At 33.9% G+C, this 19,799-nt stretch overlaps 1 protein-coding gene across 3 annotated transcripts in view; it reads right to left on the reverse strand.

Moving 5' to 3' along the window:
• Window positions 1–19,799, reverse strand: part of slc15a4 (solute carrier family 15 member 4) — a 148,258-nt gene that overhangs the window by 56,888 nt on the left and 71,571 nt on the right. The window contains exons 7-8 of one of the 3 annotated variants that reach the window (XR_015496937.1): window positions 19,005–19,582; window positions 16,725–17,247 (exon numbers count right to left, since the gene is read on the reverse strand). Coding sequence is in view for 1 of the 3 variants with exons in the window: in NM_001320529.2 (NP_001307458.1) it covers window positions 19,424–19,582 (159 nt within the window). In the remaining 2 variants the exon portion in view is untranslated. 3 annotated transcript variants of the gene reach the window in all.

The raw sequence follows: 19,799 nt of genomic DNA on the forward strand, positions 1-19,799 counted from the left end.
AGTCTACACATGTTTCCCGCAGGTGGTGTGTTGTGTGTGTGTTCGTGTAAGTGTGCATCTGCAAAAAAGTGAAAAATCAGAATCAACTCGACGTGAACTGTCAGCCACGACAAAGCGAGCTGGCAGTGGACTCCATTATAAAGAATTTATTCAAACAGAATAGGGCCAGAGGAGGGAACTTTCCAGAGACATTTGTCACATTACTTGTCATCCAATTTCCTGGAGGTTCCCCAGGGGTACGGATGGAGCGCCAAAGCTTTATTTTAAGGGTGCTTCGTGCTATCAGGAGGCATTTGCATTTCATGGGAGGGCTGGGACACTGGAGACCTGGGGTGAGATGGAGAGAGTTGACTAAAAAAAGTGTGTCAGCGCAGCGCCGCACAGACATGAAGTTATCAGAGACAAACCTGTGTTTAACTTCTGTTGCAGTCGCAATAAAAATTTGTCCGCTTGCCTGAAGGAGAGGAGGAGGTGCCTTGTACAACGTTCGTATCTAACAGATAAACGTCTCACAGTTAAGCTTCTGGATAATCTTCTGAACTAGCGTGCTACATCCATCTCAGAGCAGATAAAATGTTAATTTTAATACAGTTGTCAGTCAGTTTTTGCTCTTTGTCCCCTCTGTTTGAAATATGTAACTGCACTTTATATTTTGTTACACTGTAAAAAACGATGGGTTCCACACAATTGATTTGTGTTGGGATAACATGAAGGAATTTAGTTGGCTTATTAGTTCTTACAAATTATTATTATTATTATTATTATTATTATTATTATTATTATTATTATTATTATTATTTAGGGTTTAGGGTAGCGTGGGGAGCAGAGAAAAGGAAAGGATCGGCATAGGATGTCGAGATGGAAATCAACTTGGGTCACTGCATGTGAGCATTGGAGTGCTATGTGTCAACGAACTAACCACAACACCATCGCAGTTGACAGTTCTTCTAAATTTAAGTTGACTGAACATAAAACCATTAGGTTGTCCTAAAAACACTCAAGAATTGTGTTTGTTTAGCTCATTTTAAACACTATGTTTGAACAAGCAGCAAACGTCATTGTTTTAAAGTGTATATGGGATGAGATCTAATATCTTGCTGTATGTTTGTGGCTGTCAATCACAATCTGGGGAAGAAACTGCATACCGGTGCTGGCGTCACAGATTCTACACCTTGACAGTTTGACCCAAATGACAATTTTGACTAAAAATATCATCTGAACAAACAAACAAATAAATAACATGTCTAACACTTCTGACTGGCTGAGTAAAAGATTACAATAATCTTAACTAGGGCTGCACAAAATATGGGATTTTAATTCATTATTTGCATGTGTTTTTGTGGCCCGTGACTGTACGAGGATATTAAAAGCATTCAGGCATGATAAATTATACCAATTGTAACTTTAAATAAGGATTCATTTTTAAAAATTATATATAGGACGAAGACTATGCAGTATTATTTCAAATTTGATTATTTAAATATGGTACCTTTTTTCTTGGAAAACAATGAAAAAGGATTTATTTCATGTGTTTCTTTTTCTTTATAGTTTTTATCTCTACTTGTATATTGTTTAATAAATTTTATGCAGATATCCACCGACAGAATCAATCCAATCAATCAACTAAAATGATCAATTCTTTCCAAATAGAATTATTTTAGTTACCTGGTCAAATTATGACAATATTTATTGCAAAATAACAAAATATCACAATGTTAGATTTGTATATCATGCAGCCCAAATCTTTACCATGGCACTTATACTATTGGTTTGCTATGAAAGAATGAGCTTTGAATGATGCTTAATATTCCGTTTCCATTAACAAAAAAAATAAAATAAAAATCTGCAACTTCCGTTTCACACAAATTTTGAAATGATCCACCTCCTGAAGAATCTCTTACTTGTGATGTAGCTCTGACTACTTCTTTATACACTTACCGGCCACTTTATTTGATACACCTGCCCAAGGCTTGTTAACGCAAATTTCTCATCAGCCAATCACATGGCAGCACCTCAATGCATTTAGGCATGTACATAGATATGGTCAAGACAATCTGCTGCAGTTCGAACTAAGCATCAGAAAGGGAAAGGAAGGTTATTTAAGTGACTTTGAACGTAGCATGGCTCATAGTGGCAGAAAGGGCCAATTTGAGTATTTCAGAAACTGCTGATCTACTGGAATTTTTTTATGCACAACCATGTCTACGGTTTACAGAAAATGGTCCAAAAAAAATCAGAAAATATCCAGTGAGCATCAGTTCTTTGGGCAACAAATGCCTTGTTGATTCCAGAGGTCAGAGAAGAATGGCCAGACTGGTCTGAGCTGATAGAAAGGCAACAGTAACTCAAATAACCACTTGATACAACCAAGGTATGTAGAAAAGCATCTCTGAATGCACAACATGTCGAACCTTGAGGCGGGCGGGCTACAGCTGCAGAAGACCACACTGAATGCAACTCCTGTCAGCTAAGAATAGGAAACTGGGGCTACAAATCACAGAGACTCACCAAAACTGGGCAAAAGAAGATTGAAAAATGTCGCCTGGTCTGATGAGTCTTGCTTTCTGCTGCAACATTTGAATAGTAGGATCAGAATTTGGCGTCAACAACATGAAAGCATGGATCCATCCCGCCTTTTATCAACGTTTCAGATTGGGGGTGGTGGAGTAATGGTATGGGGGATATTTTATTGGCACACTTTGGGCCCATTAGAACCAATTGAGCATTGTGTCAATGCCACAGCCTACCTGAGTATTGTTGCTGACCATATCCATCTCTTTATGACCACAGTGTACCCATCTTCTGATGGCTATTTCCAGGATAACGCGCCATGTCATAAAGCACAAATCATGTCAGACTGGTTTCTTGAACATGGCAATGAGTTCACTGTACTTAAATGGCCTCCACAGTCAGCAGAACTCAATCCAAAAGAGCAAAAAAAAAAAAAGATGGGATGTGGTGGAATGGCAGATTTCCATCATGAATGTGCAACCTTCAAATCTGCAGCAACTGTGTGATGCTCTCATGTCAATTTGGACCAAAATCTCTGAGGAATAGTACCTTATTGAATCCACAAAGCATTAAGGCAGTTCTAAAAGCAAAGCGGGTAACCCAGTGACAAAAATAGTATACCTAATAAAGTGGCCGGTGAGTGTATATACAGTAGCAACATAACATAACGGCACAAAAATAACTGCCGGCTTGCCAATATTTTCCACTGAAAACCAACCAGTACACTTCCTATTATAGAACATTATTACAAACTTACCGTGGTGAATGAAAATGACTTCAAATCATATGCACAACTATACCGAGTTAGATTTTCATAGAATGATTTTGCATTGCTTTAAACAATCTCTGGCCACGGCCATTTCTGCCCAATCATGTTCAGATGTAAGAGCATTATCCAAGAAAATGAGAAAAGAACAATTTATCTTCGTTTCAGCGGGTGACACGCTATTCAATGTCTTTAATCTTAATATTTTTGAAGCAGTCTTCGCAGCACTCCAATTTCTCTATCATTTCACAGCTGTCTGTGATCAGGAAGCTGCCTCGCGTATTGATTCTCATAGCTTGATGGCTCTCTTCAGGTTTAAAAAGCGCCTGTGCAGATAGCGTCTTATGGCTTTCCACAATACTCGAACCCCTGGAGACGTGATGGAGGAGCGGAAGATTACACTTAGCCTTTCCCATCTCCCCATTCTGCTGGAAATTCAATCAGGGGCCGCTACGTCCATCGCGGACATATTATTCCACCGGCGCTGCGCCTTTTTTCTTTCAATTTTTCAGGTCCGCAGATAAAAAAAAAATGAAATGAAGATGGTAACTGTAAGGGACAGCTACTATCCCCACAAGAAAGAAGAAAAAAGAGGAGAAAACAAAAGATGGTGCTTGTTTCTTTTGGAGTGGACTGCTGTGTTAACAAAAAAGAGAGTAAAATGCTGCTATTTTACCTGGTGTGACAAGATGTTTCTGGTTGAAAGTCATGGTCACACTTTACAGTAAGTAACCATTAGTTAATGTATTTGCTATCATGAACTAATAATGAGTAATATCTGTACATCACATATTAATCATGGTTTAAAGTTTATTAATGCTTTATTATTCTTAACATTAGTAATTGCACTGCGAGTTACTTTGTTTTCATTAATGCTACCATATATTATGGCAGTGGTGCGGTTCTACAAAAAAAAAAAAAAAAAAAAGTGGTGTACTATTACCTACCCAACCCAAATTTTAAAAGTAGGCAAAGTAATTCATTAGCTATATATATCCTGCTATGACGTGCAAACAAAATGGCGATGACTGGCCACGCCTACTTGTAGCTTCATTTGGCTCTTCAGAAACCTATGGGTGATATCACGGATACTACCGTATCTTAATATCTTTTACAGTCATTGGTTATAAAAGAAAAGAAAATGAATGAATGAACGAATGAATGAATGAATGAATGAATGAATGAATAAACGAATGAATGAATGAATGAATGAATGAATGAATGAATGAATGAATGAATGAATGAATGAATGAATGAATGAATGAATGAATGAATGAATGAATAGTTATAATTTGATGAGAGACTTATTGTAATCATGAGGTGACATGAATAAAACCGTTTAACCATTTAGGCGGAAGTGACAAATTACAAGCATGTTTATATCAGTTTTTGTATTGTCTAAACGCAAATTTTGTCACTGTTTTGGAGCACACTAGCTTATACATGTAGATATGTTAAAAACTTACATACTGATACTAACATCTAGAAACTTTGTTTTAATTTCATTGGATCTTTAAGTATTGCATTATGTACAAACCAGTTTTTTAATAAACTGGTGTTTTTTAAGATAATTTAAAATGCGTAAGTATAATGTGGAAGTATTATGAAGTGTTACCATTTTAACCAATACAACTTCATATTAAAGTGCTACCAAATTCATATATGAGACCTGCAGACTGAAGAGAAAAAAGTTTCTAAAAAGGAGGAGAGTAAGTTAAAAATAGGGTTGTATTTCATTTAAGCTCCATTCACACTCTTACTGTCTGGGATTGAAAGTCGGGTCAATGTCAAACAACTGTCCAGAAAAGAATAAATAAATACAAATCCACATGCTAAGGTCTGTAAAAAGTTTTTTTTTTTTTTTTTTACATTCATGCTGGTTTTATATGTTTTTTAGAAGAAAAAAAACAAATTACTAAACTTTCAGTTTAATAAAAAAAAGTTTCAATGCAACAACATCAAAAAGCACCACATGCCAGTTTTAGGCTTGTTTTTAGTGCAGTATTGATCAACTGCCCTAAACAGTGAAAAGAGTTTTCTTCTCTGAAATGGGTTTAAAAACGGCTTTTCTGGTTTAGAACTTTATAAAAAAAAGCATTATAAGAGTATTGAAAAGAAGAATGATAAAGATAACTAGAAGTATAATAACTATGCAAGCAATCACACCATCAGTAGATATAATTTGGTTTATTAGACTCCTGAATTTCAGTTTTGTTGCCTGTCACTTTAAATGAATGAAGCTCTTGCTATCAGGATTGATTCTGGTTGGTGATGTCTTTACAATCCATCTCATAGAAAATAAACATTCTGTAGGTAATTGCACCAATATTGTTTCTCTGTGCTGTTATTGTTATAACCCTGTACTCTGCTATTCTTCAACATTAATAGGATTTTTAAAATGATATTGTAATAGCCGTCATTACAGTTATCGTCCTTGATGTGAGCAGGCCATAATGGGTTAATATACTTTATCTTCTTAAGTTAAGGGTGAGTAAATAAGACGACATTTTTGGGGTGAAGCATTCCTTTAAGACCTACTCAACCTTACATCATCATTAAAAGGTTACTCATCCAAAGCTCTAAGACTTATGTTCATCTTTGGAACAGAAAATGTCAAAATTACAAATCCAAGATATATTTTATTCTTTCACTCTAAAGTCTAAATATATACAGTTTTTATGCAAAAGTTCGGGCACCTCTCTTTGGCTGCATAGTTATTTGCTCTTTCTTTATAAAGGAAGATCACAATAAAATGCCATTTGCCATTTTGGAGAAAGCTAGATGATGTCACATTTTTCAGACAGAAATCTGTAGTTTAGCAGTATTGAGATGTGTGAAATTACAGTCCGACTGAAAAATAGGCTATGCAAAAGTTTGAGCACCCTCTCTTTTGTGTGGATTTCAAAACCTGTAGTCACTTAATACTGATCGACTACAACACAAAATTGTTTTGAATGACTCAGTGACCCTTAACAATCCTAACATAGGTGCAACCAATCATCAAGAAGGATATTTAAGATAGCTGATTGCTAGTTGTGCTTTTCCTTAATGTGAATCCGAAAGTAGCAACATGGGAACCTCAAAAAACTTCCAAATGACTTAAAAACTAGGATAATTTATCAACATGAATTAGAAGAAGGATGCAAAAAGCTATCACAAAAGTTTAAAGTCTCTATCTCCAAGTCAGAAATATAAGCTGCGTCCCAAATTGCATACTTATGCACTATTCTACGCCATTTTGTCATATAAATAGAGTAAGTAGTGTGTTCACACTGAAAACTCTAAAAATAATAAGTGCACATTTTTATACTCGTATAAATACTGTGATTATTGACATAGGGGTACATGTCGCACCACATGGCACAATACATTGAGATCTAATCTTTGCAAAAAGATTAAATCATCTGATATTTAACTGAGATAATGACTAAATTAAAAAAAATGATTAGATCCAGATAAAACGCAAGACAGAAAAACATTTCCAGCAGTCGACATTCTTTTTTTAAAAGACCTTGAAAGACCTTTCAATCATCATGCTGGAATAATATGCTGTTATTTGAAATAGCATAAACCATGAGTGACAATCTGATTTGAAACACCTCTTCTAAGGGGTTAGAGGAGAAATACAGTGATCAGCAGTGTGTTCTCTACAATTCAGCATGAAGGGAGAGTGTTTTTCCCTGCCTTTGCCAAATGCTTCTTATTAGGCTTGTTGGTTCATAAAAGCTAAGAGGGGGGACGTGCAGCCTTTGATTTACTCTGTGCGTGAAATGGGTGTGAAATTACCGGTGTTGTGTGTGTCTAAGAGGAAAACAAGCATATTTGAACATGACCTTGGAAGAGAAGCTGAAGGGTCGAAATGAACAGCTGTTTGTTTGGGGAGAAAAGAACATTGCTAACCTGCGAGAAAAACGTGTATGAATGAAGACAGGTGCGCATCTAACCAGTTGTAAATATACAGTTGATATGAAAAGCACAAAGAAAACAAGTGCCGTAGATAACTGTAATCTGTTTAACTATAGGGATGAGAAGATTCCCCAATTCATTCAGTGCAAACAGTTAACAATATAATGCGTTTTAAAAGTGTGCATCAGATACAGGTTAGCATAATGCACTGTGCTAGCATATTTGATTGGTAAAAAATATTTATTTGTTATACTTTTATTGTGTAAAAGTAACCACAAATATTTTAGATGCACCTTGGCTTCTAATCTCTAAGGGTGAGAAGTGAAGGGTGAGAAGTGAAGGGGCACACTTCAAACACAAATTGGTATGAGAGTTTTTTCTGACTACACCAGCTACAGCAATAACATGACTGCAAAACCAAGCAAGGAGACCCACAAATGTAAATAAACATTTTTACAAATTTTTACTACATATAAGCATCTGATTTGTTACATTCAAATGTGTTAATGTGCTACCGTCACGATCTTCCTGTGCATCTTGTAAAACCTGGAGGTAGACTAGATGCAGCCAAAGACTATATAACACACAAGACATGTCATGTATAGTTTTACATGAGGAAAAATGTTTTGGTCAATATGGTAAATGAAGCCTCGCCTACTAGTACAGGAGCCAAGCATCAATCGCTGTAGACTGACATTTCTTCGGGGGAGAAGCTCGGGTCAACAAACTCACTGGAATCTCAGTGAATACTTGCTTCACAGATATGAGAAATCTATCCAAAAAAAGCTTGAAATGTGTTCTTTTAAATTAACCTACACTAGAAGTTTTTTGGTTTTGTAATATATGTGAATGACAGTTACAGTCTGTCCTGTCAAATGCACATCACATGACAGCAACTACTTAAATGCCCCACAAACTTATAAGCAAAGAATTGCTTTCATTTATGGAGAAGATTCGCCATCATGACCAAGTAGTGAATTACTTCAGAATACTAGCGCAATCTGAAAAATCATTATCCAGAGGATGATAATGCGTAGAACGGGCATAAATGAGGTAGGTGTCGTGATCTTGTTTCTATCAAGTGCAACTGAATGACTTGCCTTTGATGTAGTGACTTTGATGCAAAGCAAAGCTTTTTATGTTACTAGGCAACCACTGTATCCACAGTCTCAGTGTTGAAGCTTGTGAAGTCGAAGGTGACATTTCATACAGGAAGATTAGCGTCAACGCTCTCATATTGGATTTAAAGCTCAACTTCTATATGAATGAATTAAAATGCTTGCTCTGTGGTGAACTGACGACACAATGACGTGCAATTTCTACTACTACCCCTTCACACTGTTTCAAGGGCCAAAGGGAAGGCAAAGGGATATGAAATAAAATTGTGATTGGGCCTAAAACTTGTATCAGCGTTACAGCAAGTGTTTTTCAGTGGTGGCTGTGGTTCCTTGATGCTTGCAGCTGATAGAAGTGCAAAATAAATTATTGAAAAAAAGTGATGTGCCTTGCGTTGTCAATGTGGATTTTAGACGCAATATGTAAACAGCCCTAAACTGTTATGTCATCACCACTGCTGCGTAATGTCGTCATCGTTCAATCAATACACTATGGGAAAGAGCAAAACATTTTGAACCGTTTAATGTTTTGATATGGGCAATGTTTTGATATGGGCAGTGCCTTAGTGGTTAGCACTGTCGCCTCACAGCATAAAGGTCTCTGCTTCGAGTCCCGGCTGGGTCAGTTGGCATTTCTTTGTGGAGTTTGCATGTTCTTCCCGTGAGTTTCCTCCGAGTGCTCAGGTTTCCCCCACAGTCCAAAGACATGCACTATAGGTGAATTAAATAATCTAAATTGGCTGTAGTGTATGAGTGTGAATGAGTGTGTATGGATGTTTTCCAGTACTGGGTTGCAACTGGAAGGGCATTCTTTGTGTAAAGCATATTCTGCATAAGTTGGTGGTTCATTTCGCTGTGGTGACCCCTAATGAGTAAAATAACTTAGCCGAAAGAAAATGAATGAATAATGTTTTGATACATTGTGTCATGCAAACATATTTTGTATGTCAGTGGGTGAGTATAGCTGTGTGCATGTGTGATAAACAGACAGAATGCAAATATATATATATATATATATATATATATATATATATATATATATATATATATATATATATATATATATATATATATATATATATATATATATGCATTTTGCTAAAATATTTGCTTTTGACATTGAAAGTAATTATTTTTCCACATACATATGCTTTTAAAGGTAGTAGCATGTGTAAAGTAAACAAAATTGAAATAAAATGTAGTCTACAGTCCTGAGCTCAAATCAGTTATTGAATGTTTTTTATAGCAAATATGGTAAATTTATTTCATTTTTATTTTTTTGTTTAGTTATTTTAACTTTTGTGATTTTAAAATCTTAAATATTTAGATTGTAAAGTTCTGTTCTGCTATTTTTTCAGCCAACTATAAAATGTAAAGTGATGGACCAAACAGAAGAGCTGCATGGCTATAATAGTGGTCTATATGAGGGAGTCAGAGGTAGTTCTATTTATATTAGTCAGTTTTAGTTCAGGGTAATAATTCAAAAAACATATTCCTGATATTTTGTCACCTAAAATTACTGAATTTGTCATTTTTCCCCTTCAAAATTTGCAACAGTATGTGTGTGCATGTCTTGTGTTGTTTAGCATTAATAATATACACATCTTAATTCTCCATTACTTTTTTGACAAAGAACATTTATATACCAATTTATATAAAGGAAACACTAAGAGAAACAAACAGAGAAACTTAAGTGTTAACACCTTAATCCTATAAAGTCTACAGCATAATATTCAATACATTAAGAACTAGGAATGTAACAGTATCAGAATTTCACGATACGATAATACCTCGGTATGAATGGCACTGTACGGTTTTTATTGAATAATTTACAGGAAAAACAAAACTAATAAAAAGACTAGAAAAAAGTGCCAAAAGTGTTTATTTACCTTAGCACTGAGCATATCAATGACATAAAAATTAGCCATCTATCTGTAAGTTTCGAAACAGGAACTTAAATTTTTCAATTTTAATAACAAAAAACTATTAAACCATATAAAAACAATAAAGTTTCAATTCAGTATTGTTGAAAACTCATCACATTCAACATTTAATCACGCACTCACTTAGATAGAGATGGGTTTTTTAAGGAAAATTATCATATAACTATAATCTGGTAAAAGCTGGGATCTCTGGGCATGTCCCCTGCAACAGAAAAAAAAAAACTCTCATTTGGGACTGAGGTTTCTGGGACAGAGAGATATGATTTAGCCAAGGTTGACAGCAGTGGGTAATGTTGTGCATTGTCTTTCCATCACTTGAGAGGACAAGCCATGAGTGAGATAGAGGTCTCTTTGCGGTACAAGTCAATGTCTGCATCAATCTAACAAGTGTGCTGTGTTCTGCAGTCCCCATGACTGTTTTTAGTCGTATTCCCCGACTTATATTTCACCACAGTCTGGCAGTGCCTGCATATTGTTTTTTTTTCTTTGTCTGTCACCTTTTCTCCTTTTTCGTATCTTTTTAGAAAGAAATCGAAATGCTTCCACACATCTGATTTAAAACTCGCTTTAGGTTCGATCATTTCCAGCTTTTTTTCTTCCCCGCTACTAGCACCACACTCCATTTCCGCATTACTGGATCTGTAGTGACAACAGACCGCAAAGGATGATGGCCACACCTAGGCTGATGGGAATTGTAGTTTCCGCTACCTCCCGTTTGTTTCATTCGCCGAAGCAAACTTTTCTCAGAAATATAGTTTTAAGTCATTCACCTTCGGTAATATTGAAAAAAATCACTATTGCGGTGTGACAGTATTTACAATATTGTTACATCCCTATTAAGAACTGATGATTGAAATAAACAGAAAATCTTTTCAACACGAGCATTAGAAAAATCATGCAAAAAAATATGTATCAAACATGAGTATTTGTTTGTTCAAAATTGTAGGCTTTTATTATGCTCAACATAATATTACAGTGCTAAAAATTTTACTGCTGTGGAGTGCATAATCTAATATTATAGGATAAACGCTAGAATGTAAAAAAAAAAAAAAAAACTGTAGTCAATGATTTCTATTGTACTTTTTTCCTAAATAGTGAGGGAATTTTCATTATTTGGTGAACTATCCCAATACAATAAAGGTGTTTATGTGATCAATTTACCCCCATATGAGGTAGTCATCTTTATGCATTATTAGTTTGTCTGCAACATCTAAAATTTTCATAAAAATAAGTTTGGTCATTAGCTTTCAGACACATTATTATGCAAACAGACGAGGGGAGTTCTCAGCATGAAAGCCCCGTGACTGACAGATCAATGTGCTACTTCATTTCTCTCCAGTACGGTAGGAAATTAAACGAAACAAAATGTGGAGGATGTTAACTGTGACAAGATGATTGACAGGGCAGTTTAAATGCTGACAAGATGCATGTAACTAAGCAACAGAACAGTCGGTTGAAGACTCAATTATGATAAAGCAGTATGTCCCACAGACTGCCTACTCTTCTGCTATACTCACACACACACACACACACACACACACACACACACACACACACACACACACACACACACACACACACACACACACACACACACACACACACACACACACACACACACACACACACACACACACACACACACACACACACACACACACAATAAGCTATGCACTTTTCCTTCACAAAAAGTATACACTAGTATGGCCAAACTAGTATGAGTAGGTGAACTGGTATGCAGAATGACAAGCGTAATTTTTTTTGTGAATAAATGACTCTCATGAACTGATTCTATCAAAAATAAATAAATAAATAATAACAATAATAATAATCTAAATGACTCAATAATAATTTTTGAAGGCACCTTAAAACTCACTCTTGAAAGGGGTATAGTTCATCCAAAACCGACAATCGTCTTCATTTACTCACCCTTTACTTGTCACAAACCCATTTGAGTTTCTTTTGTTCCTGTCCTGAACACAATAGAAAATCGGTAACCATTTACTTCAATGGTATTTGTTTTTCCTACTATTGATGTTAATGATTACCGCGTTCCAGCTTTCTTAAAAATATCTTCCTTTTGTGTTCAGCAGAAAAAGTCATTAACAAAGGTTTGGAACCACCTGAAGGCAAGTAAATAGTAAATAAATATTGTTTTTGGCGAACAATAACTTGAAATGACTTAGTTTGTCAATCAATCAGAGTTGTTACAGCTCACACTCACTGTTATACTGTATACAACACAGTTTACAATAATGAAATCAGTCTAAATGCTAAACATTGGCTGCATAATAATTCTCATACTTCCCTATTATAAATGAACAGCACTTAAAACAGAAGCACAGGCAGGATGACATACTGTACCCTCTAATAAAACATGGTTCTTTGCACAGAGTAGCAGCAGTTCTATTTGGAATATCCTGAAGAAGGGAAGTGAAGTGAGTGAAGTGATAGTAAAGTGACAGTCGATGGTCTGCCCACAAGGCTACAGGTGCATAGAACACACTTTGATGCTAGTTCTTCATTAATACATGAATTTTCTTTTCGGCTTAGTCCCTTCATTATTCAAAGGTCACCACCGCGGAATGAACCGCCAACTTATCCAGCATATGTTTTATGCATTCAAACACATACACTACAGCCAATTAAGCTTATTCAATTTACCTGTACCGCATGTCTTTGGACTGTGGGGGAAACAGAAGCACCTGGAGGAAACCACACGAACGCGGGGAGAACATGCAAACTCCACACAGAAATGCCAGCTGACCTAACCAGGGCTCAAGTCAGCGACCTTCTTGCTGTGAGGCAATTGTGCTAACCACTGAGCCATCGTGACGCCCACTAGTTCTTCATCTTATAGAGATTATAGTTTTATTTAGTTTTTGTTCAAATCTTTCAAAGCCCCTCATCACTGTTTTTCTAGAGTTCCAACTATAAACTGCACATCTATCTATCCACAAAACATTAGAATATTAAATAAAGGTTAAGTTCCACGAAAAAATTTTCTAGATTTCCAACTGTAAAAACATTGAAACAAAATTTTTGATTAGTGTGTTGCTAAGAACTTTTTTTTGGACAACTTAATGGGCAATTTGCTCGGTATTTAGATTTTGTTGCTCAGTTTCAGATTTTTCAAATGTTGTACTTTCAAATGTAAATGTTGTAGCAGAGCTCTTTTTTTGGTGTTAATATATATATATATATATATATATATATATATATATATATATATATATATATATATACATATATATACATATATATACATATATATACATATATATATATATATATATATACATATATATATATATATACATATATATATATATATATATACATATATATATATATATATATATATATATATACATATATATATATATATATACATATATATATATATATATACATATATATATATATATATACATATATATATATACATATATATATATATACATATATATATATACATATATATATATATACATATATATATATATACATATATATATATATATATATATACATATATATATATATATACATATATATATATATATATATATATACATATATATATATATATATATATACATATATATATATACATATATATATATATATATATATATATATATATATACATACATATATATATATATACACATATACACATATATATATATATATATATATATATATATATATATATATATATATATATATATATATATATATATATATATATATATATATATATATATATATATATATATATATATATTAGCACCAAAAAAATATATATATATATATATTAATTAGCACCAAAAAAAAAAAAAATATATATATATATATATATATTAATCAGCACCAAAAAAAAGAGCTCTGCTATTTTTACAAACCAAAGAATATTAATTCGGTACAGTTAAGGATCGTTTAGATCGTTCAGAGTGCACAACGTACATTAAGCGACAAATTAATGCTATCTAGGACACACTATTTTATTTTATTTTATTAGGTCAAAATAAATACCGTCTCATTTTTAAAAAAATATAATTAACAACATGGCTGGGCAATAAAATCGGTATCGATATTTATTGACCGAACACCATTGTCAAGATCGATTAAAAAAGATTCGGTATGAAGTTTCGGTATGAAGCGCTCTAGTTTTATTGAAATATGGCTGCTGAGCACGTGCCTTGGAAGCAGTGCCAACAAGCCTGGGGCGTAAGTTTGTCGTTTCCAATGGAGGTGCCTGACTTGCACGACACGCATATGAGAGTGACGTGCAGATGTTGTGCAAGAGGCGCACTTGTGAATCGCGTGCATTTTCCAGCAGCACCCAGTTGAAAAACATTTCAACTTTTCCAAATGCCTAGAGCACACCACAATTCATGCAAGTAGAACTAACAAATCTGCTTTACACTTTGTATAGAATAAACACATTTCAGTGATAATAGTAAACTAATTACCTCAAACAAACACAGTGTATCCAAACACTGCAGCGGTTTTTACTTTTCGCCATAAACTTGCATCGGAAAAAAAGATTAATGGTCATCTAGTTATGAGAGACCACTGGGTAGTGCGGGAGCAAAGTCCATTTACTAATGCCTTATTACTGCTGGTAAATTAAAGTAATGTGGTATTCCTAATTGGATTGTTTAAATAATATTCAATAACTATCGTTATCAAATTATATGAAACGTGGTATCGTGATAATGCTTTGGCAATATCGCCCAGCACTAATTAACAATTTATTGTAATTATTATAATAAGTCATTACTTTTTTTATTTACTAGACTTTTATCAATTGTAAAAAACCTACGTCTTAAGTGAAATCAGAATGAGATTTCTTACAGTTCTCATCATGACACAAACTGCTGTAATTATTGTACTTTTCAGCAGTCAAGGTGGTAATACTACCATGCATTTTTGCTCGTACGAATGCTGTTTTAGGCAATTTTGTTTCCTTTTATCCGTTCTCTCATTAATCTCAAACCTGCTAGCTGAAGCCTTTCGTGATATTTTCTTAGTGCGTTCCAGCAGGAGCGAGATGTTTTCCCTGGCCGTCTTAACTGCGCAACTGCAATAATGTATCGCCAAGTCCCGATCGATCGCTCCTGATTGATACAGCCATGGATTCCTTAGCAAGCAATTTCAGCCACGGCTCAGACAAGAGCAACTACACAAAAGGCAAGGCTGAGAGAAGTTTACTGCAGGTTTTAAAAGGACAAGCATTGATTAGCATGGTCATTAGGACAGATGAATGATCCTACCAAAAAAAGAAGAAAAATGGAGAGAGACTGAGAACTGGAATGGCAAGTAAATAGATAAATAAATAAACCACTTGTGATAGCACATGCATAAAACAATCACGTGCATTTACTCAATTAGAAAAAGGTATTCATTATATGCATTTTAGTTGATGAGAAGCCATACGCCACAAGAAGAATGACAGCAAAACTGAGCTTGAAGTGTTTCTCATTACATTTCTCCAGGCTCACCATGACTTAAGGGGTCATTTCATGCAGAACATCAATTTAAATACACTGAGGAGTTATGATGACACACTGCCGCATTTAAAAATTGCACTTGCATCTAAACAAGTAACATATTATTGTGTGACAGTCTATGTTTACATACAGTATCCACATCTAATCATAGTCAGGATCAGAGTTGGGTGTAAGGGGTTCCGCAGTAATGCCTTACTTTATAATTACTTTTTTGAAGAATGCAGTAATGTAATGAATTACATTTTAAATAAATAATTTACATTGTGATTTGATTACAGTTATTAAAGTCAATGTAATTGCATTACTTACGTTAGAATTATAGTTTTTAGAAGAAAAATTTATTATTTTAACACCACGTTTTCCGTTGCAAACATTACTTTGATTTTATTGAGCGTAAAAACAACAATATTGCTGTGAAACACATTCTATGTGCAGTGTTTGAAGAACTTTCGACTGCTTTTAACTCGACCAGCAACTTGTTGAAGCACCTGAGCTGCAGTTTATTTTGTATGTTTAAAGGTATATTTTATGTTTTAAAAGTAACTTCAAAGTAAATTAATTAGTGGTTGGATTACTTTTTACACAAAGTAAATAGTAATGGAATCAGATTACATTTTTGAGTAGTAAACAGTAATTTGTAATTAATTACTTTTTTAAAAGTAATTTACACAGCACTGGTCAGGATCATATGTGAGTTTGGACAAACAAAACCAGTCATATCGGTTCATATGTTTTCTTTTTTTGTCATACTACGATGTATAATTAACCTGGAAGTGGAATAAATAAGCTTTCCATTAAGGTATGGTTTGCTATGATATGACAATGTTTTGCGAAATACAAAAATTTAAATATGTGTAATTTGATTTTTTTTTTTTTTATAAATAAATAAAAAAATAACAAGTAAATTAAGTTTTTAAGCTTAAGCTTATTACAATCAAAAAAAAATTTTTTTTTTTTCCTTTTTATGGTAGGAAATTTACAAAATAAAAAAACAATGATTCTGGCTCATATTTGCCTAGTCCTAAAAATACACATATGCAACTTAAAAGGGATGGTTCACCAAAAAATTAAAGGTTACTCATCATTAGGTCATCCTCTAGTTGTACTATACCTTTATGTGCTTCTGTTTTCATTTAAACATAAAATAAGATATTTTGAAAATGTTAGAAACCTGTATCCAAACTTCCATATTATTTGTTGTTCCTACTATGGAAGTCCATGGTTACAGTTTTCCAACATATTTCAAAATATCTTTTTTTTGTGTTTAACAAAAGAAAGAAAGATTAATGAAAAGTGAAGGTTGAGTAAATGATTAAAGGAAATTTCCGTTTTTTGAGTGAACTGTCTCTTTAAGAGTTTTTGTCACAATCACCAGTGATCTACGCCTTGCAGATGGCTGGAAAACATGCAATATCACCCAGACTACCAATCTGCCACTATATGAACTACAACTTCCATCAGGCACCTCACACACACACACGCACACACTAGTTCTAGATCACCCCTGATTACACACAAACAGCTTGTAACTCATCTGTAAAAAAAATCAGCTATTTATTTATTTATTTATTTTTTCCAGCAGCTGGGGTGCCGCAAAAAAAGTAAAATAACAGACATTAAATTATTGAAATTTCCTTAAATTTAAATTTCCGGTAAATTTCTGTAATTTACCGTCTGTTATTTTGTGGTAAAGGTCTGTAATTTAACAGCCGTTATTTTATGTTTTATTTCCGGCATGCCAGCTGTTTTTTTTTTTGTTTGTTTGTTTTTTACAGTGTGGACTGATTATTAGGACTATATATGCACCTCTCAAACACACACACACACACACACACACACACACACACACACACACACACACACACACACACACACATTGCTGAGTCTTGTTTCCTGTAACATTTCTACACATTTTCCTTGCCTTGATTTTCTGCATTTTTACCCCTGTTTTGTATGTTCTTATACTATGAAGCATTTTCTAACCATAGTCTTTACATGTTCATTGACCATTGTCTTGTTTATGGTTTTCTAATGTTTTCCGTCTGTATTGACCATTTGCCTGTGTATTCTAAATGCTTCTGAATTTCCCTGTATGTACCTGTTTGCTCCTGTGATTGACCATTGCCTGTCCGATGATTCTAAATAAAGCTGCAAGTAGATCCTCACTTCATTGTCATCCAACTTTCTGGTTACAGTTTAGTTAACTATAACTGTGATCATGTACAGAAGTAAAAAAAAAGTTTAAATAATTTAATTTCATATTTACACACTCCCAAGCTGTTCCAAACCTATACAAAGTGTTTCTTCTGGGGAACACAAAAGTAGATATTTTAAAGAGCGTTGATATCCAAACAATTGACTGTGGAACAAAAAAAGTCAATGTCAGAATTCTTCAAAATATCTGTATTTGTGTTTAACAGAAGAAAGAAACTCTTTGAGGTTTAGAACAAGAGAAGTGTGAGTAAAAACCCTAGTAGTAAAAGTGCTAAAAAGAATCACAATTTCTTCCAGGGTTCCTGGAATGCCAAATGTCAAAGACATTCACAGACTAAAAAGCTGAAATTTCACATCCTACAATGAGCAGAAAAACAAGGTGCTGCTGTGTTTTGCATAAAATTAAATAGTTTGAGCTTGAATATCATTTTCATTAATGTAATAGTCATTATGAGAGCTACAATGAATAATTTTCCTTCCATTTTGAAAATAAATTAAAATAAAGAAGACGTGAAGTGGTGATTTTGTAGCCAAAACTCTTAAAATGTACCTTTTATTGGCAGGTTTGCCTTAGTAAACAGATACAGCTACTGTTATTGACTGCATTCAACTTTGAAAAAACAGTGTTGAAAATAGCCAAACCATGCCAAGCCTGTGTTTGTTCAAGTTGTAATGTATAAAATACTGTTTCCGTGTCCAAGACGCTTTTCATTTGAATTGAGAAAAGATTTGTTTATGCCTACTTTTTAGTCATATCACACATTAAAGTGAATTTTATATAAAATCATGGTGTACATCAATCACAGACATCAATATTTTAACAATTTATAAAAAAAAAATTTATCACCTCCTGGAAATAGTTACATGCCTAATATGATACATATTAGGTATGATGCATATTAGGTATGGATATATGTGTGTGTTTGCGTGTGTGTTTGCGTGTGTGTTTGCGCGTGTGTGTGTGTGTGTGTGTGTGTGTGTGTTTGTATGTGTGTGTGTGTGTAAAATAATAAATCAAAGGAAATGACACAGTATAGGAAATGTATATTTTAAAATTTTAACACAAACATTTAAAGTGACAAACAACATTCCCTGACCCTGATATAACATGACATGGACAAATAAATAAATACATAAGTAAATAAATTGATGAATAAATAAATTGTATGATTTTCAATATCTGGAATTGACCTTTTCAAATTCCATGATATTGAAGAAATTGCACAGTCCATGGGGAACTTTTTCATTACGTTCACCTTGTTCATTTCATAAGTTATAAAAAAAGATCAACTTTTTCATTATTATTACTTTAGTGCAATATTTTGGCACAAGAAACCTTGATAAATATGATAATACAATTAAACGAAAATTTTTTTTAAATGGTATCCCTTTTATAATTGTAAATGTTAGTGTTAGTGTGTATGTTATGAATTGCAAAAGACCACTTACCTGCGATGCTAGCAAAGATTTCACTGACACCGATGAGGACATACTGAGGCACTTGCCACCATATAGGTAGATCTGCTGCATAGTATATAACTCCACCCAGCGACTGCGGGATGGGACCTCGTGTGCGGACAATGTCCAGCCTCTTCGTCTCTAAAATGCCTGAGAGAGGAAAGAAAAACGGCAATGATTAAAAAATATACACACTATCGGTCAAAAGTTTGGGGTCAGTAGGATTATAACCCAAGGCTGCATTTATTTCATCACAATTATATTAAAAATTGTGAAACGTTATAGCACTATAAATAAATATAAAATAAATAAATATAAAGATGAATTTTCAACTTTGTCTCTAGGCTGAGTCATTTAGAGTCAAATG

This window comes from Danio rerio, chromosome 8, assembly GCF_052040795.2.
Source record: "Danio rerio strain M-AB ecotype USA chromosome 8, GRCz13ab, whole genome shotgun sequence".
In the NCBI taxonomy this organism is placed as follows: Eukaryota; Metazoa; Chordata; class Actinopteri; order Cypriniformes; family Danionidae; genus Danio; species Danio rerio.